Source organism: Sander vitreus, chromosome 22 (genome assembly GCF_031162955.1).
Source record: "Sander vitreus isolate 19-12246 chromosome 22, sanVit1, whole genome shotgun sequence".
NCBI lineage: Eukaryota > Metazoa > Chordata > Actinopteri > Perciformes > Percidae > Sander > Sander vitreus.
Window position 1 is genome coordinate 23,850,970 of NC_135876.1, and position 24,412 is coordinate 23,875,381.

A 24,412-nucleotide genomic window follows, 5' to 3' on the forward strand; every position below is an offset into this window, starting at 1 on the left:
ATTTCTACACTGTTGTATTGCTACTTTTACTTTATAGTAAAAGATGCCAGTACTTCTTCCACCTCTGGTTTTTGCATAAATTAGTTTCAGCTTCCAGGTGTCGACACTGTGAGAGAAAACAAAGTACTGTAAGTGCCAGATTAGAGAGTACAAATAATAACAAGAGTCTGTCCAAAAGAAACTTTGCATATTTTTTATAAAAGTGCTTTAAACTTTCAAAAACCCGACACTCTCGTTGCCACCGGAGGGCGCCACAAAATGCAAAGTTGCCCTGTGCAGCTTTAAAGGCAGAATCTGTTTCGTTTTCGTAAATATTCATTCTCAGATTGTCATTTTCGGATGAGAGTCAAAGGGCGAGAAACAGAGTTACTTTCTTATTTAGTTAGCCAGGGTTTTCTCTGACACTTAAGGTGAACATATTTATAAATCACAGCGAGAAATCTATACAGCTCAAGGTTGTTTATATGATAATCTTCGTCATATCTGAACGACATCGTCAAGTCTTATTTTTACTTATCTTTACTTATTTACCTTTTTGACAGACCTCTAGATTAATGAGCAAAATGTTGAGACAAACCAATCAGACGTTTGTTCTGTTTTTTTGCACCTGAAAGGTCAAATATTGGGTTACAGGAAGTCTCTGTGTGTGAGGAGTACAAAATAATGATTTTCAAAACAAAAGCATGATCCCGAGAGACTTTTCTGTATCCCAAAGAGAGAACTTACATTCGAGTAAAAGCTTGTTATCAGACTTCCCTTTCCCTACGTCTTGATTTTTCTTGTTCTGTAAAGCGACATTTAAAAGCCGAGGCTGCTCCAAACACCGTCCGTCCTTCTCTGTAGACGCCGTGATCTCAGAGGCTACTTGAGGTTTAAATACAGGACCTACAGCTACGCAGAACCATGACGACAGTATAATAACAATGATCCTATCTCTTTAAATGCATACATTAGATTACTGTGTTCCTAAGTTCAGATTTCCTCCGTCTGAAGTAAATAAATACAGTACTTCCCCACGACGCGCTCGGCGTCCGGGTCTACGAGGCGCCGCTGATTGTTCGAAGCAAAGACAGGAACGGGTTTTCAGTCCGGCACGGTCCGGCTGTCGATCAGTGGCGCTAAAGCTGAGAAGAGTCCGTTAAGGTGCGGGACAGAGGGCAGGGATGCAGGCAGGGCGGTGGTCTCTGTGTTCCTATTTGGCGTTAGCAGTTCCTGGGTCCATCAGTAGCCTGTTCCCCCCGGACCGGACAGAGAGAAGAGGAGGAGGAGGAGGAGGAGGAGGAGGAGGGTCCGGCGGAGGTCAGATCGAGGTCAGAGTTAAAGGAGGTGAGGGAGGTTAAAGGTCACAGAGCGGTGGAGGTGATCTTCTTCAGTCCCCTCCGCTGGGCCAGAGTGGAGCAGCCCACCGGCTCCAGGACAGGAGGGACGTTCCTGCTGAGCGCCGAGTAGGTGGCGGCCATCGCACCCTGCAGGGACCACACGCACAGAGTCAGAGGGCTGAAACTAGTGATCCATTAATCAGTTAGTGAATCGACAGAGAGCTTTATAAAACGAGCCATTTGAACATGACTTTTCAAACGGTAACTTCGGTATTTCTTTTCAACCTGGACCCTATTTTCCTATGTTTTGGTGTCTAAGTGACTGATGGGAATAACAATCTTTGAAATCATTCCAGTATTAAGTGATTACGTCCACTAAAAGTGCTGTTTTTGCCACTGACGGGCTCAGATTATAATTCTACGTGTTTGACAACATTATGGAAAGGATCCCTACAGATAGACCTTTTTATTAAAGTTATAGTGCGTAGTTTCTGTCGCCCCCATGAGGAATTCTAAGTAATGACGACAAAACTCTCGGTGCGTCCACATTATACAAGCCTTCAGTTACCTGCAGGTTCTGTGCTAGGCTAAGCCACCGGTGGAACCGTCAGACAGCGTTACGACACGCACGGACACGAGAAGGGTATGTATGGACTTATCTAACTCTGGGGGTTACGGTGAATAAGCTAAAGTCCCAATAAGTCGGCGTGTTCCTTAAGTCAACGCTGAAGCATGCAAGTGTGCTGTGTCGGTGACAACCAGAGTTTTAATAATCTGATTCATGTGTTTGTGTGCAGACGTAAAGAACAAACAACCAGAGAGACAGTTTGTGTGTGTGTGTGTGTGTGTCTCTGTGTTTGTGTGTGCGTGCGTGCATGCGTGCGTGCGTGTGTGTGTGTGTGTGCGTGTGTGTCTCTGTGTTTGTGCGTGTGTGTGTGTTTGTGTGTGTGTGTGTGTGTGTGCGCGTCACCTTGACGAGGTGCGGTGCGTCCTGTCTGTTGAGGGTGTATTTGGGCAGCTGGTCTCGGTGCGTCACCCAGGGGTGTCGGAGGACCTGACCTGCCGTCAGCCGCCGGTGAGGGTCGACGTGCAGCATCTTGGACACCAGGTCCTGGGGGGGTCAGAGGTCACACATTTAGCTCAGGGGAGGGGGGGGGGATGTCAAAAGAAATCATCTTCTGGGCAGCGTACAGTAAATATTTACAGCAGAATTTAAGAAGAAGTATTTAGATGCTTTACTGCAGTAAAGGAAATCCTTTATATCCTGTTGGGTAGTTTAATCTACAGCAACGCATCATATTCTAAAAGATCATCATATGTTTGTAGCATCGCTGTCCTTTGAAAAACAACGGATCCCTAAAAAGTTTTAAAACTTTTCATGGTGTCAGAAAAACAACTTTATTTAGCTTTAAGAAGGAGGAGAATTTTCTCATCCTTCAGTTTATCACAAACATTCAACATCAACACATCTGGAGGTACGAGGTTTTCACCAGACAGGAAGGGGATGAAAAACTGTCATCTGAAAAGTAACTAAAGCTGTCAGACAAATGGAGTGGAAAATACTTTAGGTAAAGCACAAATACCTCAAATCTAAACTTAAAATAAGTAGTACATGTACTTAGTTACATTCCATGTACATTAAAGAGTTTGTTTTTACACTTCTTTAAATGTGGTTGGTTGTAAAACACAGGTGTGTGTGTATCCTTACAGTCCAGGGTTAGGGTTATGTGACAATCGGTTGGAGGGGGTGTGTGTGTGTGTGTGTGTGTGTGTGTGTGTGTGTGTGTGTGTGTGTGTGTGTGTGTGTGTGTGTGTGTGCGTGTGATGTGTGTTGTGATGATGTGTGTGTGTGTGGTGATGGTGTGTGTGTTGTGATGATGATGATGTGTGTGTGTGTGTGTGATGGAGTGTGTGTGTTGTGATGATGATGGAGTGTGTGTGTTGTGATGATGATGTGTGTGTGTGTTGTGATGATGATGTGTGTGTGTGTGTGTTGTGATGGAGTGTGTGTGTTGTGATGATGATGGTGTGTCTGTGTGTGTGTGTGTGTGTGTTTTGTGATGGTGTGTGTTCACACCTTAGCCTCAGCAGAGACAGAGTTCCAGTATCCTCCAGTGAGCGAGAACTTCCCGCTGCCGATGCGAGCCAAAATCTCCTCCGGCGTGTCCTCCGGACCGTTAGCGAAGGGAGTGAAACTAAGGAAAGAGAAGGATGAGATGGAGAAAGGGTTCATATTTAGATACTTAAGAGTTAAGAATATTTTAACCTCTGTGTTACATCCTCTTGACGTTTTACTGCAGCAACACCAGGACATTCAAAGCATCTTTGCTCAAGTTTGATTACATTTTCTTTTTTGAAGATTATCCTTTGGGCATTTTAAGCCTTTATTTGACAGGACAGCTCAAGACATGAAAGGGGAGAGGGGGGGGGACGACATGCAGCAAAGGGCCGCAGGTCGGAGTCGAACTCGGGTAAGTGACAGGTAATATCTGATGTTCTTAATAAACTACAATGTGTTTACCCCGTTAGCATTGTGTAGAGCAGGACTCCCAGACTCCAGATGTCACAGGCTGCATCGTAACCCTGCTTCTTCAACACCTGCCAGAAACAGAAAAATTCAGTTTCAGGTCATTTACATAAATATCTGTTCTCCGTCTGCTGCACTGAATGCCGTTGTTTACACCTTTCATGCATACATTAACACATTACTTGTGTATATTATTGGTATCTTTCCCCACAGTGATCATTGTACTTCATTTGATGATTCGTTTAATTCCCTGGAGTTTGGTTTAGGCTTATTTATGTTCTCATACTTGGGGTTTCTTGTCTGCCTTGCACATGTTTTTATATGATGGATTGGTTACTGTGTACACACAACATAAATAAAAATTAAAAACATGACTGATGAAGAGGTAAAGACTGTGTAAAGAGATGAAGAGAGATGTGTGTTGGACACCGAGAAGATGCCGTACCTCGGGCGCGACAAAGTTGGCAGTGTAACACGGCGTCATGAGCAGCCCGTTCTCTGCTCTCAGCTGTTTGGCGAAACCAAAGTCGCAGATCCTGATGGACTCGGCGTTCCCGCTCTCGTCCATGTAGAGGATGTTACTGGGCTTCAGGTCTCTGTGCACCACCTGCAAACACAACAGGACAAGTCAGGGGTTTAAGTTTACAGACTTAAACATTTCAGAGTAAAACCAACTCCATCAATGTCCAAGTGAAGTCCAAAGTGCCAACTCAATTCTTGATTGGCCAACGGCACATTCAAATCAAAATGATTATGATACGATAATGCCCAAATGGGCAACTGGGTTGTTTATAGTAACTGGCCCGACGTGGCGTTTTACTTTCTCCGGGCTAAGTTAAACTAAGCTATGTTAAACCCTGATGTCTGAATGGTTTTTGATGCTTTTAGGTTGTAGAAGGTCCTCTTTACAAATAGATGTTATATAGTTTTGTATATGGAGAACAACATGCTGTACACTGGTTCAACCAGACTGACAACTGAAAGAGACAAAGATCCCTCCGAGCAACAGTTGAAGAAGAAGAGAAGAAATCGGCAGTCATTGGTAAAAGAAACTGGAAACTTAGCATTAAAAATGTGTGGAGATTTAAATAGATCAGGTTCCTGTTTCAGTGTCAAGTGTGAAATAATGCACCCTATAACAAGCTGGAATACACGGCTATTCTTAAAACTTCACAATAGAAATAGAAGGAAGGAGTCTGTGTGTGTGTGTGTGTGTGTGTGTGTGTGTGTGTGTGTGTGTGTGTGTGTGTGTGTGTCTGTTTGTCTCTGTGTGTCTGTCTGTCTGGTCTGTCTAATATACATTTTCACATTTGTTCTCTTCAAACACACCATTTGATGAATCCATCTTTTCTCCCCTCCTTCAGTTGAAACTACACTGAATTATGTAAGAAAACATGTTTCGTTTTTTAGCAAAAAGCAACACTGATTAGATCAAGCTGCACCGGAATAATTCATCAAAATCAGCTACAATAGAGACAAGCATCCTATTGCTTTAATGTGCTGCATGTTTATCAGATTTAATTACACCATGTAGTGTAGAAAAGTCAGAAATCCAAACTAGGCAAGTTTTCAGAGAACATTTTCTCTTCGTTTTCAGGTATTAAAGCTTCCTGAACCATAAACGATGAAGAACAGGAGCCTTTCCCTTTGTGAGCAAACCATAAAAACACAAACGTACCCCCTGCACATGCAGGTACTCCAGCGTCTTGGTGATGGTGTAGAGAACAGCGCTGGCTTCCCTCTCAGAGAAAAACTTCTGTCGGAGGATTTTATCCAGCAGCTCGCCTCCTTTCATCAGCTCCGTCACCAAAAACACCGACCGGCCGTCGTCGTACACCTGCGACATGGAAACAACACGACCGACAACGCTTCGGTCACTCAGTTGTTCTGTGAATTCATTTATTCAGTCAGTCAGTTTGCGCATTCAGTTTCAGACGGGCTAACTCTGGATATTAGTTTGGATCAGTTTTTTAATCACCTAATTATAATAGAGAATAATTTAAAGATGTTACGAATGTTGAGTCTGAAAAGCGGAGATTTACCGAAACAAAAAACAACTACTTTTTACAATACCTTAGTTTTGGGAAAAACAATCAAGTATATATATTTCGATTCAGGAAATGAATTGGCAACTATTTTGATCAATCAATCAATTAATAATTTAAAGGTGCTCTAAGCGATGTTGGGTGACATCACTTCTTGTTGACGTTCGAAGTATTGTCAAACAAAACGAGGCTAGCTCTCCCCTCCCTCCTCCTCATCCCGTCCCCTCCCCCTCCCTTCCGCGCATTAACCCCCCCCACCCCCAAATCCTTCTTGTCGGTTATTGGCCGGAACACTGTTTGTTATGTTTGGTGGGGCAGGTCGGCGCAGTTTGTTTTTGTTGGCGTTTGTGGAGCCTGGGCTGTCTACAGAGACCGCTTTTTTTACAGTGTGTTCAGGGGACAGGCAGCTAGCAGATAGTGAGGAGATGTTTTTTACAGTGTGTTCAGGGGACAGGCAGCTAGCAGATAGTGAGGAGATGTTTTTTACAGTGTGTTCAGGGGACAGGCAGCTAGCAGATAGTGAGATGTTTTTTACAGTGTGTTCAGGGGACAGGCAGCTAGCAGATAGTGAGGAGATGTTTTTTACAGTGTGTTCAGGGGACAGGCAGCTAGCAGATAGTGAGGAGATGTTTTTTACAGTGTGTTCAGGGGACAGGCAGCTAGTAGATAGTGAGGAGATGTTTGCTGTATGTTACAAAAAATGTTGTAGCCTAAAAAATGTGTGACATCGCTAGGAGCACCTTTAAGTATTTTTTTAAGTAAAAACATCAGAAATTCTGTGATTCCAGCTTCCTAAATGTTCATTTTTTCCATCTTTCTTAGTTTTCTTCTAAGTAAATAGAATATCTTTGAGTTTTTGTGTTGGTCAGACAAGACAAGACATCTTTTTTTTTCTTTTTTTGTATAAAGTTTTAAAAAACGTCTTTTGCATGATAAAAATGTAAATAGGCTATACAATCTACTTCTTAACTGCTAATTAACTTGTTAGTCCTAACTTTGAACCAGCAAGTTGAGTTTTCAGCTCCTCTTTTTTTCTGCTTGTGGAGAGCTACGTGACACATGAAACTATATCGATGAGGACCGGCGAGTTAAATCGTCCGTCCGAGAGTACAGCAGGCAGACCCACAGCTGACAACCTGCAGGTGGAGGCGCTGGAGACGGGCTCGGACATACACGCCGCAGGTTTCAGCGGTTTCTGGAAAGTGGCTGCATGTGACCGACAATGCACAAAACATCAACACCGGTACAAGCCTACAGCTGTCCACGGACACGGAGGGCGGAAAGTGTGTCAGAGCTTCCCGGACGGGTGAAATGAGACTCTGTTTCCTGCTTGTCGGTCAACGGTTAATGATCGATTAACATTTCATTTCATTGTGCTTTCTTTTAGAAGGCTGGTTGCCAAAAATCGGCACTAGCTAATTAATAAGCCTGAGGTAAACGCTAGCTAACAGTAAACAGAAGGTAGAGGCTGTTGTCTGCGCCAGTGTTTGTGTTTGTGTGTGCGCGCGCGCGTGTGTGTGTGTGTGTGTTGGCCCGCCCCCGCATTTGTCGACTGGCGAGTGTTAATTTCGGACCCTTCACTCGCGGTAGAATGTGTTTAAGGAGAAAGTAGACCTATCAACAGAAATAAATTATCGAAATTATCGTCATGGGAAAAATACGTCGATAACAGCTTCAGAACTGAGTCGATAAATTTCCGATTAATCGTCCAGCCCTATTTCCTAGTTTCTTCTCTACTCTGTGACAGTAAACTGAATATCTTTGAGTTGTGGACAAAACAAGACATTTGAGGACGTCATCTTGGGCTTTTGGGAAACACTGATCCACATTTTTCATCATTTTCTGACATTTTATAAACCAAACAACTAATGAGTTAATCCAGAAAATAATCAACAATGAAAATAATCGATAGTTGCAGCCCTAACTGTCACTCACATCCTTGAGGGTGATGATGTTGGGATGTTGTCCGTATCTCAGCAGGATCTCCACCTCCTCTGTTGGGTCCCTCTTGGCCTTGTTGATGATCTGTAACAGTGGACAAAGGGTGTTTACAGCATAGGGGAAGCTGAGCGTGCACGTGGTGACTCTGTGTGGATGCGGTGTTCTACCTTGACTGCGTACTCCATGGCGGTTCCTTTGTGTACGCAGCGCTTACAGATGGAGTAGGACCCGACTCCGATGTCCTCTTTGATCTCGTAGGTGTCTGAGAACTGGGATGTGCTTCTGTGCAGCTGCTACATGCAAAGACACAACAGTCGATTAATTATTACGAATAATAATCATTCAATCATTCTGTCATTCAACCTTGTTTGTTTGTGGAGGCTGATTTAACCCAGGCAGCTGCAGGTGTGTGGGAGACTTGTTGATGAGATTCAGATTCAGATTGATTCTGAAAGGAGGAAAACAGCAGGGAGCACACTGCAGGCTGAGGCTACATTTACATCGCTACGTTATTGTTTTTTAAGCGGAGTTTTGAGCCAAAAGCGATCTCTGTGCACACAAGTGGTTTTAGCTCCAGTAGAAGAACTAATCTCCGTTTAAACTAACACGCCCAAACCAAAATGTCTCATCAACATTCTCTAATACTGCATGCGCGTGCCGGGGTAAAGCGGAGGCAGCATGTATACCCCGCCCGTTGCTGGTAGTTGCCATGGTAACGTTAGTAGCTTAGTCTCAGAGAACGAATCAGCCAAATCAGGCGAAACAGTGGCGTCAGTGTCAGTGTTGCCAAAGGTCTCCGTTTGCGGCCGTTGAGACTGAAAAACATCTGAAAAACAACTCTCTCTTCCTTGACGCCCTTTATCTTGTAGATTTGTGCAATTTTGTAGATTTTGATAATACTTGAAAAACTGCATCTAAACCTGAACTACACTTCCTCTCCTCTCTTTCTTCAGTCTATAACATTTGGCTTCACCAAAAGCAGTCTAAATGTTTTCAGGAGTAGTTCTCACCAGCGGTGGAATGTAACTCAAGTACTTTATTCAAGTACAAATTCAAGGAACTTGAACTTTGCTTGAGTATTCCCATTTTCTGTTACTCTTATGTTGATCCAGCTATTTGACTCTAAACCTTTAAGGTACATGTTTGTTGTCCTTTCTGTATTTATATATGCTAGCCAAGGATACAGAACACATCACTAAACATTTTGTAGTTTTGGAGATCTTTCTGAGGTTTCACTCTATAAATCAGATTATTTTGCCTCTTGAGAAATGTTAAATTGTGCAAGTGTGTACGTCCTCGGGATGCATAGACTTTATAAGTGAAGCCAAAACGTCTGGATCGCCCCCTGGGGGCTGGCTGCAGTATAAGTCCAATCATTTTTTTCCCAAAGATGTTTTTTTTTGTCATTTTAAGTAGTATGATCATGTTGATATTTGTTTAAGTGTTCATTTTTTCTGATAAGTTTGTTTTTTTATTAGTTATTTGATGCTATAAAAACGGGCTGAAACGTCATGATTGACAGCTGGGATTGACTCTCTGCGATTGGTCTGGCGGGTGTATGGGCTCCACCGCGCCGATCACTACCACGCAGACTCTGGCTCCAAAATTACAAGATGGCAGCGCTGGTATCCGGGATATTTTGGCTTCACTTTGGTACAGTGAAAAGAAGAGGAGACGCATCATCCATCTTTATATACAGTCTATGGTATGTACCTGTACAATAGTACTGGGTAGTGGTTGTGTGTCCTCTTCTGTTATGGCCACAAAACTGAATCCCCTGAACAGCTGATGGGCGTTTGCACTGGGAGGAACCCCCGGAGAGTCTGAGACACAAACACAGAAACAGCTGTTGAACTTCACTGCTCAACGAAATCAGATCTTAATCAGGATGTAGTTCAGCTCAGTGGTGTGTGAAGGAGAGGAGGAGGATGTGGAGGGACAGTCTGTACCTCTGGGCGTTTTAGCTGTGAACTCTGGATCAAAATAGAAAGTGTCGTCAGGTCGTCCTGAAGCCGGTTTGAAGGGAGGGGGGATCTCTCTGCGGAAGAGCTTCTACAGGGGAAAGAAAACGTTAGACTTACAGTCAAAAACTGTTGAGCATATCCTAATAAAGTTTATTTAACGGAGACACTGACGTTCCAGTCGATGGTGCTGAAGAACTGATGCCTCTTGATCTCCTCCACACCGTCTGGTCCAGCTCCTGCAATCAACATTAGCTGTCAGTCCAGTGTTTCTTTCAAACACACAAACAAACAAACAAACAGGAGGAAATTGTGAATTTTTTTGGGGACTGTTTTCAGCGGCGGATTAATCCACATTTGGCGCTCTAGTGAGTATTGGTGGCAGCAGGACGGTTTGTGTGGGATTGAGTCTAGGGCTGCAACTAGCAATTCTTTTTATTTTATTGTCGATCAATTGGTTGATTATTTTCGATTAATATATTTTTGTCTATAAAATGCCAGAAAGTGGTGAAAAATGTGGATCAGTGTTTCCCAAAAAGTCCAAGATGACGTCCTAAAATGTCTTGTTTTGTCCACAACTCAAAGATATTCAGTTTACTGTCACAGAGGAGAGAAGAAACTAGAACAATATTCACATTTAACAAGCTGGAATCACAGAAGTTTTCTTCTGATTACTCAATCATCAAAATGGTTGACAACTAATCAATTATTCTTTGCAGCTCTGGACTGCTTGTAGACATTTAGCTGATTTTGTTTGACATTGTTTAGTGCACCAAAGCATCATAATTATCAAACTAACAAACAGGAAACATTTGTTGGGGACTATTTTCAGCGGCGGATAGGGATGTAACGCTGCATCGTGAATCGCTTAAAAAATCAACATATATATATATATGTGTAAAGATTACAACGTTTTACATTTTAAAAATGAATCGCGAAACGGCCTAGGGCGTAATCTTTCTGACCACAGTCGAAAAGCTGTAGCAGGAAAATGAGAAGACTGGAAATGAGTAGAGGGAAACGCGACGCTGCCAAGCCCAGCCGAGCGGAGAAATCACGCTGTAGTTGTCGCGGTCTGTGTCGCCGCGATGTGTAGTCACATTTCTGGGGAGGCGACGTCAGGCTACGGCGTAGGGTCCGTATCTCCGTGTTCCTTTGTACGTACTGTACCTATGGCGTAGACTCAAAGCAGAACCACAAATCACACTTTATCACGTTTGTTTTGTTTGTGTCGTTTTTTTGACGTAGTTTTAAAATTGTATCCGACTGTGACGTCACTACTCTACGCGCTTCAAATTGCCCCCGGGGGAAAAGTAGAGTGTTTTTTAATTGAATTTGAATTGAATGCATCATTTTTCCAAGAGCAGACATAATAAGACCTCTGACTCATATTTTCTAGGTTGAGGAAACAAATTGATCTAGACCGTGTACTTTCCTTCTAATTGTCACATGAGATCCAGCCAGGCTGTAATGTTCTGTAGCTAATAGAGTTATTTTGAGGGAGTGGAAATCTTCCTTCCCTTCATGTTTTAAGAAGTGGCTTAATGATGACTGTGTCCTGTCTTTTGGAAAATATTAGGTCCTCGTTGTCTGACTCGTACTGTAAAGGTGTCAAGATTTGGGGTCCTGTTATTGATTAAATCAGAATGCAAGTGGACTCAGTTTGTGCCCCTCTTGAACCTTACTCTTGGATTAATGTACATTTTACTTGAAGAACCTGGACATTTCCGAACACTGCAGATTCAGCATATCTGGGCATGCATGTATTGTTTTTATTGTTTGTGTATACTTGTTTACGTGCAAAATAAAAGTAAAAAGTTGTACCTAATCTGTTGCCAGGGTTGCGTTTGAAAAGGTTCCTGAGGAGACTTTGAGCTTCTGAACTCAAAAACTGTGGCATTCCCAACTTGGCCCTGCGAACACAAAGACACAAAGAACGTGTTGATATAAAAGTAAAAAAAAAAAAAAAAAGAAAACAAGAATAAGTGCAGACGGATTGAAATTTTCATATTGTAGATCCAAACTGAAAGTATGTGAAAGACTAGATGGCCGTATGCTCGCAGGAAGCACAGTCAGCATTCTGCAGAGAGTCTGCTCAGCATTATTCTACAGACAAACATTGTCTTCTATGTTTCCCTCTCGAAAGGCAGCTGGACAGGTTAATATTTCCTCCCATTGTTTCCTCTCGTTCCCTTCTCCTCCCACCTAATCTGTTATAAATTGCTATCAGAACACTTGAGTCCATTTCTCCTCCTCTTCCTCCTGAGTGCTGCACTTTATCTCCTCTAATATAAACCCTTTGGAGGGAGGAGAGGAGTATCTTCTCGGATGTACACTGAGCTGTAATAAAAGCCGTTAGATGGGGATTGGATACGAGTGTACCGACAGGATAAAGTGTCTTACTTGAGGATCATGGTCATCGTCTCTTTCCGGTCTTTGCCTTGAAACGGCAGCGTTCCCGTCAGCATCTCGAACTGGGAGAAAGAACAACATGTCCACGGTCAAAGCTTTGTACTTTTTTACCCAACAACCACTACTGCAACTGAAGGAAAATGTATTTCTTGTTGCAAGCTTTGTCATGCTCTCTTTCTCTTCCAGAATCAGATTACTATTGAGATCTTCAAGAGTCATCTTAAAACACACTTCTACTCTATTCTATTAGCTTTTAACTGTGCCTGACTTAACCATTGTTACTATATACACTAATTTGTGAGTGAGAGAAACATGGTAAAATCTTTGGTAAGTGGTCCTCATATGCACTGACACAACAGCCAATTTTCAGCTTTGGTGACCGACAACTGGGGACAGATATTTAAAGGCCCTGACACACCAACCCGATGATCGGCCGTCGGACAGTGTGGCGAGGTCAGTGACTCGAGTCTGTTTGGTGTGTTCCGTGCCCGTCGGCGGGCGGGCAGTCGGACTCAATGACCAATCTGATTGGTGGAGTGCCAACCGAAAATGGCGAGCGGGATGAGTGACGAACGCCTCTCAAAATCTGACAAAAATCTTTCAAACTGACCATTGTTGATCTGAAATGAAGACAGATTTGGCAACTGCACGGTCTATTTCTCGCTTAAAATGTTTTCAGAAACTATTTTCGTAAAATACAAGATCGTATTTCGAATATTATCGGTCAGCTGGAGAAGCCAGACCCATGTGACGCGTTCGTCATTTCCGGTTTTCATTTTTTGTATTACGTCTTGCACACATGTAGAACGTACGCTCAAGTCGGCGTCGCTTCGGTGTGTTCTGAGGCACTTTTTGGACCTCGGGGCCCGACTGATCAGTCCGACTGCCTTTTCTGCCGACGGTCGGCCGTCTGGTTGGTGTGTCAGGGCCTTAAGATGTTGCTATAAGTCACGTCTAAAAGCATTCAACTGAAATATTAAAATAACTTTATGCAAAATACACTGTCTGGCGATACACTGTAAGCCAAACATTTGACTGAATGAAACTAAAATCCTGCACGTTATTAGCTTGTATCTGCAACTAATCTTTCTTCTTAAAGCCTGACTTTTAATTCATGTATAAATCAAAACAAAAAGCAGTACCAGCACGATGAAAGATTGTTGGCATCGTGCCTCAAAACTGATCCAAGCAACTTCTGACACAGCTGACCTTTTTTTTTTTACACCCACCTTGCACAGTGCGACATGCAAAAAACCTGATAAAAACACAGCGTGGGGGGGTCTTTGAAGAACACAGGAAGTGACCACAGTACGGGGGTCAGTTCCATAAATATCTTGTTAACACATCTGATTAGAGCACCAGCTAACGTAGCTGTTAGAAAAGCTATTAGCATGACCTAAACTGGGTCATATAACAGATGATTCTTCTCCCGACCAGAACTAAAAATAACTACTATTAATTATCAGTCTGTTCATTTAGATTGAGAACATTACTGTACAGACACACCTCACCAACCTGTCCCGGGTGTTTTACCTCTTTAAAGAAGTGTAGCTTCTGCATGGAGCAGCCATGACAGAGCCAGATGTGAAGGCTTGAATCTGAAGACAGCAGGTCTGAACTTTGAAAGCGGTGTCAAAATATTCATAATAATATTTCCCTGAACTACTATGAAGTAATGTTTCACTGCAAAACAGCTGCAAATGCATACACACATACACATTTCATTCAACTCCCAAACCCAAACCTTTAAAATTTGGTCTTTTACATTTTTTTAAATTAAATAACTAATAATTCCAGACTTTATTTTTGACTGCAACACTAAGGTTAGGGTTGGATATTGTTTCATCCAATTGGAACCTAATATTGAACCTTGTTATTAAATGTGAATCATTTTGAATCTAGGTTTAGTTTTAAAGTGCTCATATTATGCTCACTTTCAGGTTCATAATTGTATTTAGAGGTTATATCATGTACTGCAGCTCCTCTTTTCACCCTGTGTGTTGAGCTCTCTGTTTTAGCTACAGAGTGAGACATCTCACTTCTGTTCCATCTTTGTTGGGAGTCGCACATGAGCAGTAGCTAGGTAAGGACTACTAGCCAGTCAGAAGCAGAGTATGAGGGCGTGCCCTGACAGTAGCTAGGTAAGGACTACTAGCCAGTCAGAAGCAGAGTATGAGGACGTGCCCTGACAGTACCTAGGTAAGGACTACTAGCCAGTCAGAAGCAGAGTATGAGGGCGTGCCCTGACAGTAGCTAGGTAAGGACTACTAGCCAGTCAGAAGCAGAGTATGAGGGCGTGCCATGCTAGCAGCTAGGCGAGCATTATAACGTGTGTTCCAAAGTGACCACGTTTGTCTCTGAAGTAAAGGCTGGACTACAATAGAGCTGTTTGGAGCAGTTTGTGAACAGTGTTTTCTGTTGGAGATAGTAAGTCCCTTTGGGGGGGACTTTGGGCTTTTTCACTTTGTAAACCTATAATGTGAACAAAAAAGATATATAACACAATAAAGGAAAGGGAAAAAGTCAAAAAGCATAATATGAGCACTTTAAGCAATTTAAAGTAACAAAAGTTTAAAACTAACTAACTGAAACTTTGCCATGTATATATTATAAACTTGCTGCAGTATGTAGCCAGCTAAATGTTTTGTACAAAGCTCTTACCTGGTAAATAATATCTAGAATAGATTCAACAAGAGCTTATTAAATATTTTAGGGAACTTGAAAACAGAATCAGAAGCCGAACTTGAGCTACTACAGTCTGTTTCTTCAGTATGTTTCTTCAAACAGAATTATAGAGTAGCCTCTAGAGGACTGTTGGGATAATCAGTGCAGTAAGATTCATTTGACTGTAATCAGATTATTTGAGATTGAGTTCATTGGCAGACTGAGATTGAACCATCATCTCTGAACACAAACAGCAGGACTTGACAACTTTCCCTCTGTCCCTCCCGTTAACCCAAACAGCGAGCAGCATGCTCTCACCATGAGCACGCCGTATGACCACCAGTCGGCGCTGTGCGTGTGTCCCCGCCTGTTCACCACCTCGGGAGCCATGTACTCCACCGTCCCACAGAAGGAGTAGGCCTTGTTCTCGTGGTCTATCGACTCCTTACTGAGGCCAAAGTCTGAACACACAGAAATCACAAGGTAATAAAAGAGTTATCAGAGTTTAAAGTGGCGTGAGGTAGCAGGAAGAGCTCAAAGTGCTCTATAAATAAAGATTATTATTATATTTACATTAATGCAGGATTTTTACTGTTACAGAGTATGTTTAAAGTGTGGTATTTGTACTCTAACCTCCTTTAAGGTTTTGAATAATTTCTCCACCTCTGGTAAACACACACCAATGACATAGTTTTGTCCACACACACACACACACACACACACACACACACACACACACACACACACACACACACACACACACACACACACACAGTGTAATATTACGCACCGGTCAGCTTGATGTGTCCCTCCTCATCGAGCAGGATGCTGAAATGACAGAACTGATTTTTAATGTATTCTAAAGGAAATATCTACAGACAAACATTTATAATGAAGCATGTGTGTGTGTGTGTGTGTGTGTGTGTGTGTGTGTGTGTGTGTGTGTGTGCGTGCGTGCATCCCTACTTCTCTGGCTTGAGGTCTCTGTAAATGATGCCCAGGCTGTGGAGGTGGTCGAGGGCCAGAGCGAGCTCTGCCAGGTAAAACTTCACGTCCTCCTCTGTGAACATCACCTGACAACACATTAAGTATTTACTACATACGTGTTCTTGTTAGTCACGATGGTTCGGACTATTTTAGCATGTTAAATACAAAAACAAGGTGGAAAACTTCACAATAACGAGCTCCTTCAACTTTGTGGAAACATGAATTTGCAGAAAGTAGATGGATTGCAGCTTGAAGAAAAGAAAGACAAAGTAAAAAATCGTCCTGTCGCAGACAGCATGCTGATGAATCTCTTCGACAAAAGTAAACATCTTGTAGTTAATTATTTGTTCCGATATCTTTTGGTATAAGCCAACACATGGTCTGTTTCAGGTCTGCTTACTGACTCAGAATATAAAATAAACAGGGAGAAGCAGCGTTCCACTTTTATGCACCACATATCTGGAACAAACTCCCAGAAAACCTCTCAGTCCTTTTAAATCAGGTCTTAAAGGGGAACTATGCAGTTTTTTTAAGCTTAATTTACTTAGCTGCCAAATATCTATTCTGAAGCTGTAGGGGGAGCGCTATAGAGAAACCTGCCAGCAAAAAGCCAGAAAACAGTGAAGAAATGGCCAAAACTGCATAGCGCCTCTTCAAGACTTTTCTGTTTTCCTCTTTTGTTAAATGAAATGTTGGATTATTAATCCACATCTTGCACTGCAATGTAACCAGGGCCGCAACTAATGATTATTTTCATAGACAATCGATATTCAGTTTACTGTCACAGAGGAGAGAAGAAACTAGAACATATTCATATTTAACAAAGATGACATCAGAGAATTTTCCCTTTAAAAAAAATAAAAAATCACTCAAACTAATTAATCAATTATCAAAATAGTTGGCGATTTATTTGCATGTCTCACGTAGAGCACGTTCTGAACTGTCTTGTTGTTGAAAGGTGCTGTACAAATGAACTTGCCTTGCCTCTACACGTTTTGTGGTTATGATGAATTTAAAGTATTTTCTTGCACCATGCTTTCTTTATTCATCCAAACATGTATGGCTACATTTGCAATCACTAAACGTTTTTTTGGAAGGCATGGTAGAGAAAAATGTCAGATGAATAAAGAAAGCATAATATACCAGAGAAGAGCTGCGCAAAGTGTTTGTAATTGTTCATATGAATTGAGAGCAGAAAATCTAATTTTCCATGAGCGATAATAAGTTCCTGATTAACATAATTGCTTTATTCGTTACATGTTGATTTCTCTGGATTTTATATTCTCCAGTTTGTCTCTCAGATTGATTTTCATGCAAATAAGTTGAGTCCTCACTGCCTCTCATTGTGTATAAACCAGAGTAAAATCATTGTTGAAACAATGCAGCAGACGTGAAAGGAAAGGGACAGAAGTTCATTCTTCATGAACCACATTGTTTCTTCCCTTATAGAGGTCTGAGTTTCCAGTTTGGTTATTACTGTAAACACCGGTGTGCAGTGGATGAATGAAAATAAAATGAAAAAGTTTCAACAACAAAAATCCCTGTTGAAGAGGAGTTACCTCCTTAGAGAGACGGGTGAAGAGATCTCCTCCTCGGAGGAAGTCCAGGATCAGGTAGAGCTTCCCCTCCGTCTGAAACGCTGAGGGAGGAGAAAGAACTGAGATTAGATCTGGGAAGTTTCCTGCTTGCTGAACATTTCCACTGGGAGGTCTGTTGCCTGCTAAAAGATGGAGTAACCAGTTCTGATTGGCCGGTGTGGCGCTGGTGACTCATCTGTTCTGATGGTCTGTTATTGGTCGACTCACCGTAGTGCAGTTTAACGATGAAGGGATGGTTGACCTCCACCAGGATGTCTCTCTCCATCTTTGTCCTGACCCGGTCACGCACTGGAAACACACACACACACACACACACACACACACACACAGAGAGAGAGAGAGAGAGAGAGAGAGAGAGAGAGAGAGAGAGAGAGAGAGAGAGAGAGAGAGAGAGAGCAAGAGCATGGGGAGTGGAAAACACATTAATCACCAGATAGAGCACTTAGTGAAGAAGCCAAAATAAAACAGCCTCCCTTATTTGGTTTTTCTGTTTTGGCTGAAGAGATTTCAAAATGGCAGCAGATGAGTAGACGAGTAACTGAATCACGATAAGAGCGAAAGAAAGTCAGCGACAAGAAATTAAACAGAAAAAGAAAGAAACAAATATTGATCCAGAGAGGAGAGAAGGAAGCCCACAAAGATGCATGTTGTATTTCTTTCCACCAGCAGGTGGTGTGTGACTTGACTTTAACATCACTAAGAATTTACTCCTCTTCCTCTCTGCCTACACTTCTTCAGCTCTTTGTCTCTCTGTCTGGTCTCATGTTAAGGTGTGAAATTCCATTTTGGGCGATGACGGCTGAACAAAGACACCTGAAAAGTACAGATGACGTAATGTTTTTTTAACCAAGAGAGAGTGCCTCTTCTAGTTTCTCTTATACGTTCATGAACTGGATTCACACAGATATCAACCACATGCATCTTTCTTTTGTCTTGCAGTTGTTCCACCTGTACACATGACTTCATATTCAGTCACCTTTAAAGGATAAGGCCGGCGTCAATCTATATGACATGAATTTCAAGTAAAAAAAACAAAATATCACACCTGCTGCTCTTTTCAGAATAAAGTTGGCGATATTTTGTATTTGTCTTAATTGTAAACAAATCCCATAAAATAACCAACAAACAAAACGTCTCAGAAAAATTTAAAAACAAAAAAACAAGAGGAAATGTGCATTTGTTGGGGACTATTTTCAGCAGCGGATTAATCCACATTTTGTGCTCTGTCGAGGGAGAAGATATATCCGGCTGTGAGACACAAACAGTATTTGGTAGTACATTCATTCACAGTTGGTTTTGGTATTTTTCACGGGATTTGTTGACAATAACAAAAATATAGACTTATCATCTAAGACAGGGTTTTCCCTGCCATTATGGAGCTTTTTCACAGCAGACATGTTGACTTGTCATAGTAGGAAAAGCACGGCTGAAATTGATAACCTTAAAGATGGCTCAATTCCATCAAGTGTCCCAGTAAGATGTTTCAGTGAGTCAGCATGCACCATACCAGGGCCTCTCCTAAGTGGAATGTAGTCATCACTAATGGTTTTGAATACAGCTGTGCTTTTCCTACTATGACATGTCAACATGTCTGCCGTGAAAAAGGTCTATAAGCCGCAGAACCCAAGACATTTTTGGGCACCACCTAAAGCCAAAAGAATGTAACTAAATTACTTTTCTCAGATCTAGTGATTGTAGTTGGATTTCTTTAGCATGTTTTGTCTTTAAGCTTTTTGAGTGTTATTTATTTATTGTCTGCTTTAGCTTTTCCAATGTTTTAGAGACAGATATAGAAATAGCAATAGTTGAAAATGATGTGAAATCGCATTTTTCTTAATTGACAAATGTATAATTTTCTTGAGGGACAGTCTTTTTTATCTCTCTTTGTACCTTTTAGCGTAGCTTTCTTCAGGACTTTCATGGCATACAGCTGACCGGCGTCTGGCCCTGTGACCTTCCTCACCAGAAACACCTGAACACACACACAAAACAATCAATCACTGATGCATTATTTATGGAATATTACTGTGTGTGTGGAGAGTGTAATGTGCTGTGTGATTGCTCAGTGGTGTGTCTTAGTATTAATGTGTGTATCAGAGAGAGAGAGAGAGAGAGAGAGAGAGAGAGAGAGAGAGAGAGAGTGTGTGTGTGTGTGTGTGTGTGTGTGTGTGTGTGTGTGTGTTCTTGTTTAACTATATTCGTGGAGTCCAAAAACCGGGAGTCCAGTATACTTGTGGGGTCCGGACAGCTTTGTGGGGCCAAAATGCTGGACCCCACAAGTTTAAAGGTCTGTTTGAGGGTTAAGACTTGGTTTTAGGATTAGGGTTAGAATGAGGTTCTGGTTATGGTGAGGGTAAGGGTTAAGGTTAGGCAGTTAGTTGGGATGGTTAAGGTTAGGGTAAGGGGCTAGGGAATGCATTATGTCAATGACGGGTCCCCACAAAGATAATGACACGCACTATGTGTGTGTGTGTGTGTGTGTGTGTGTGTGTGTGTTGAAGTTTGTTTAGGTTAGCCTCCTTTCATTTCTAGGTCACACTTACAGAGATTAACATAAACAGAAACACACACACGCGCACACACACACGCACACACACACACACACACACACACACACACACACACACACACACACACACACACACGGCGCCCAAGCTGGAGGCTAATTGTTCATTCATAAAGACGATGATACTGAGCGGGAGTGTGAAGGGCCCTCAACTTGCCATCTCCACGGCAACGAGCAATCAAAAACACAATCACAAGGGAAACATTACAGGGATTTGAGTGGAAATGAAAACCCACGTTTACACACACACACACACACACACACACACACACACACACACACACACACACACCTTGCCAAAAGAACCTTGTCCCAGGACTTTGCGGAGCTCGAACTGTCGCGGGTCGGCCTTCTCTGATCCCTCCTTCACGTGATGAGTGATATTGATCTCCTTGATTGGCACGTCATCCTGTAACACACACACACACACACACACACACACAACAGTGTCCAGATGCTTATTACATTCTTTAAACTATTAACTTGTCTGCGGTGGATTATATCAATAATACACATTTTAAGTTCTTGAAAAATAAAATTCAAAACATTACTGGTGACCTCTCAGAAAAGTCCCACCCCCCTGGTTGGTAACCACTGATCTAAAATATCATTGCATTAAAATGTCCTGTCATTGGAACAAAGACTTTTTGCCCAAGTATGTACTCAGGGGAGTCCACATACTTTTGGCTACAAACAAGGTATCATTTAAGCAACTTGTCAAAGTAAAGGAAGAGTTTTGTAAACATCACTGATAGTTTCTGCTTTTTAATTCACCAATAATAGGTGACTTTAGCCATTACACAAGGACCTTTACAGACCCATGTTAAGAACTATTTTTAGCCTCAATAGACCAGAATGCATTGCAGGCAGTGAGCCGCAAGACGGGTTAAGTTTCGAATTGGGCTGTCCTCGATTAAAGAAATTCACAGTAGACCAACACTCATAAGATTTTGTTGACTAATTGATTAGTTGATTTATTCGACGATCTGTGAAACTGAGTTTCTCCACAAAGAATCATACAAAAGCATCACTTTAAATCTTGTGTTTACCAGAGATGTGCTCATAAGTTTCTTGGACACAATGTTACGTTCCAGGCAACGCCTAACCCGTGTTTTCACAACCTTCTACTTGTGAAGGTGGCCTGTAACGGCAGTCAAACCCATAACTTAGACCTGTGAACTCGTACCAGATCGTTGTACTCCCAGTTACAGTTTTTGACGTCACACACACATAAACAACAATGGTGACCCCTGTTCCGATACCGAAACCAGTATCGGTATCGCCTCCGATACTGCCTAAAACGCTGGTATCGGTATCGGGAAGTACTGGAGTTAATGCACCGATCTGATACCACGTAATAAAGCCCTAAAGAAAATCTATGTTAAAGTAGTTTATTTATGTTCTTTTTCCGTTATAACTGACTGTCAAACTGCAGAATAAAAGAACGTTCTGTGGCGTTCATGTTTCACAAAGAGTTTAACCTGAGCCAGACGACAACAAAGATAGAAATCATATCACATCCATACAGGGATAGTAGTATACTATACATATTATTATGTTAAAACATAATAAAATATATGACACACTGGTATCGGATCGGTCCTCGGTATCGGCCGATACGCAAGTTCAGGTATCAGAATCGGTATCGAGAAGCAAAAAATGGTATCGGACCATCTCTAGTTGATGCTGTACAGACGCCGGTGATTAACGGTGAGAAAAAGAAATAAATAGACGTAAATAGGCAACGTAAAGTAATTCCGCACATTGTAATCAAAACACTACACATACGATTGTGTACTACTACAGGTTATGTTTATTAAATGAAGCCCAAAATATGTCGCCGACTAGAAATTGCTAGTATCAGCTAGCGCTAGCTAATGTCAACGTTAGGTAGCCGCTAGCTAACGCTAGCTAGAAGGGTTTGTCGTGACTTTGCCTGGAACGCTACCAAGTCGTGAGTCGTGACTTGAAGTCGTAATTTACGGGCTAAAAATTGTGTCTGGAACGCAGCATAAGTCATTCAGCATGAAAAACGCATAAACTATTACGACTAATCGACTCAGAGGTAGCAGTTCTAGTTTCTCCACTAAGTGATGTCTCATGTTTTTTTAATCTATAACTGTTTCTCTCTCCTACACTCACATACAACAACAGCTGGATGCAGCAAGCTCGGGCGGGTTCTCTGGGCGTTTTTATAATGAAAGGAATTCAGTTTATGAAATCCCAAACACAACATCGTAAAGAGCAGCGATGTTAGTGTGTGAGCATGCTTTTTTGTTGTTTCCTTTCGCCCAGTCTTCTTCTCATCTCAGTGAATTACACAACAGGTTCCCTAATGTTCGTCATCCACTCAGTGGGAAACCACAAAAAAACACACACACACACACACACACACACAAACACACACTTTTTAAACGGGATACAAACACACATATGGATGCACGGTTGTCATGGAGCCTCCCCCAATACCTGCTTCCCGCGGTAGCTGCTGAGTGACTAATGCTACCATACTGTGTGACTGTACTCAGTGACACCCTCCCTCCTTCAAACTATTTTCAAAGCTTCCTAGCTTTGTGTACTCTGGATATTGAAGCAATAAACCAAACAAGAAAAACACATCCAGACTACATATCCCATCCCATCCTTCTCTCTGCTCTGCGCTGCCCAATCCATCCTTTCTCTCTCAGTCATTCTCTGTCCAGCTTTTTCCTCTTATTTCCATCGCTTCTCTTTCCTCCGTACCTGTACTTCCCAGGTGGGTGACCTGCTGGCTTCCGGGTGTCCCAGTGCATTGTGGGTTCTGTAGTCCCGACTACGGCTCAGGCTCTGTGGCGCTAACATGCTGTGCTGTTAACTGCGAGGCTACAGGATGGAGCCAGCACCAGCGGAACACTTCTTCACCCTCCCTCTGTCTTTCTCTCTCTCTTCGTCTGTCTACCTCTCCCACTTTCTCTTTCCCTCAGAGGCATCTACGCCTCCCTCCATCCCTCCCACTTTCTCTCGTTTTTCCTATCTTTATTTTAACCGTTCTCACCTCTCCTCTGTGGTTTGCACCTCTCTTTTTCTTATTCTCTCCATCTCATACCTCATGGGAAAAGGTCAGACTGCAGCGAGGGGTGCAGCCATATGTGGTTTAAGTTTTACATTCACATACTTTACTGAAGTAAAAGTACCAAAACCTCACTACAAAATACTAGCCTACATTACAAGTAAAAGTCCTGCCTTTAAAAGTCAAAAGGTATCAGCTAAATCTACTTAAAGCATCAAAAATAAAAGTACTTGTATTGCACAATGGCCCCTTTCAGTACACTAAACAATTTACCACACTCAAAGGGGCCATTCTATATAACATATATTAACATTATTTTGGATTATTTTTGCATCGCAGTGGGCTAGATGTCTCTGACTTTTCATTAAACACATTATCAATTGAAACTAATTGTACCTACTAAATGCACTGATGATGGGGAGTTTCTACTTTATAACGTTTTTAAATTCATTGAAAATCTTACTCTGAAATGTAACTAGATACTGTAGCTGTCAGATAAATGTAGTGGATTAAAAAGAACAGTATTTCCCTCTGACAGATAGTGGAGTCGATGTATAAAGGAGCAGGAAATGAAAATACAGGTATAGTTTCTGAACTAAATGTGTTGAGTTTTGAAAGCTGGCATAAGATGTTGTTAAATGAGTCTTTGATCAGATAGCCTAGAATTTTGTTGAAGCAAGCTTCTCCTACGCCTGTTTGTGTTAAAACAACCTTGAGAGCTTTGGGTTTTGTAGAAAAACATGTTCATATTTGTTAATGTAAGAGTATCAAAAAACAGCCTCACTCTGCATGTCATCAGCATTGAGTATAAAACATCAAACCACCGTATGTAAATGAGATTCCTTCATCAGGCGAAGCCGCTGAGCGCAGCCCGACGCTGAGCGCAGCCCGGCGCTGAGCGCAGCCCGGCGCTGAGCGCAGCCCGACGCTGAGCGCAGCCCGACGCTGAGAGCCCCAAAGCAGCTGGTGAGCAAACAACAAAACAAAGTTGGGATGCTGCTGACCGTCTGAGAACATGGCTTATGAAATGTTTGAAAAGATGAGGAGTTGATGAGGAATGTTGAATTTTCATGTGTGTTAGTGAGTGTGAGTCAGACCACAGATGGAGGACCAGAGCCGAAGCGACAGGATGCTCATGTAGCACCTCTTAATCACACAGATTAAAACGGCTAACCCTGCACCTGTCCTCAGAAACACACGTACATACACACACACACACACACACGTACACACACGTGCACACACACACACACACACACACACACACACACATACACACACAAAATAACACATGCATACACACACCAGCACACACCCACACACACACTTTACCTGCCTCTCTA

The 24,412-nt window shown here is 42.2% G+C and overlaps 1 protein-coding gene across 2 annotated transcripts in view; it reads right to left on the reverse strand.

Moving 5' to 3' along the window:
• Positions 1-1,014: 1,014 nt before the first annotated feature.
• The window catches only part of rps6ka3b (ribosomal protein S6 kinase, polypeptide 3b), a 50,589-nt gene continuing 27,191 nt past the window's right edge, over positions 1,015-24,412 (reverse strand). Inside the window, exons 3-22 of one of the 2 annotated variants that reach the window (XM_078280705.1) lie at positions 20,313-20,429; positions 19,345-19,426; positions 17,662-17,742; positions 17,416-17,495; positions 15,836-15,942; positions 15,660-15,697; positions 15,188-15,330; positions 12,197-12,267; positions 11,618-11,706; positions 9,968-10,032; positions 9,782-9,884; positions 9,546-9,655; positions 8,000-8,122; positions 7,827-7,916; positions 5,525-5,683; positions 4,292-4,453; positions 3,841-3,917; positions 3,397-3,514; positions 2,290-2,430; positions 1,015-1,466 (exon numbers count right to left, since the gene is read on the reverse strand). In XM_078280705.1, the coding sequence (XP_078136831.1) occupies positions 1,344-1,466; positions 2,290-2,430; positions 3,397-3,514; positions 3,841-3,917; positions 4,292-4,453; positions 5,525-5,683; positions 7,827-7,916; positions 8,000-8,122; positions 9,546-9,655; positions 9,782-9,884; positions 9,968-10,032; positions 11,618-11,706; positions 12,197-12,267; positions 15,188-15,330; positions 15,660-15,697; positions 15,836-15,942; positions 17,416-17,495; positions 17,662-17,742; positions 19,345-19,426; positions 20,313-20,429 (2,079 nt within the window). In that variant the 3' untranslated portion in view covers positions 1,015-1,343. Of the gene's footprint in view, positions 1,467-2,289; positions 2,431-3,396; positions 3,515-3,840; positions 3,918-4,291; positions 4,454-5,524; positions 5,684-7,826; positions 7,917-7,999; positions 8,126-9,545; positions 9,656-9,781; positions 9,885-9,967; positions 10,033-11,617; positions 11,707-12,196; positions 12,268-15,187; positions 15,331-15,659; positions 15,698-15,835; positions 15,943-17,415; positions 17,496-17,661; positions 17,743-19,344; positions 19,427-20,312; positions 20,430-24,412 lie in introns of both variants that reach the window. The other variant, XM_078280704.1, reaches the window with a different exon arrangement.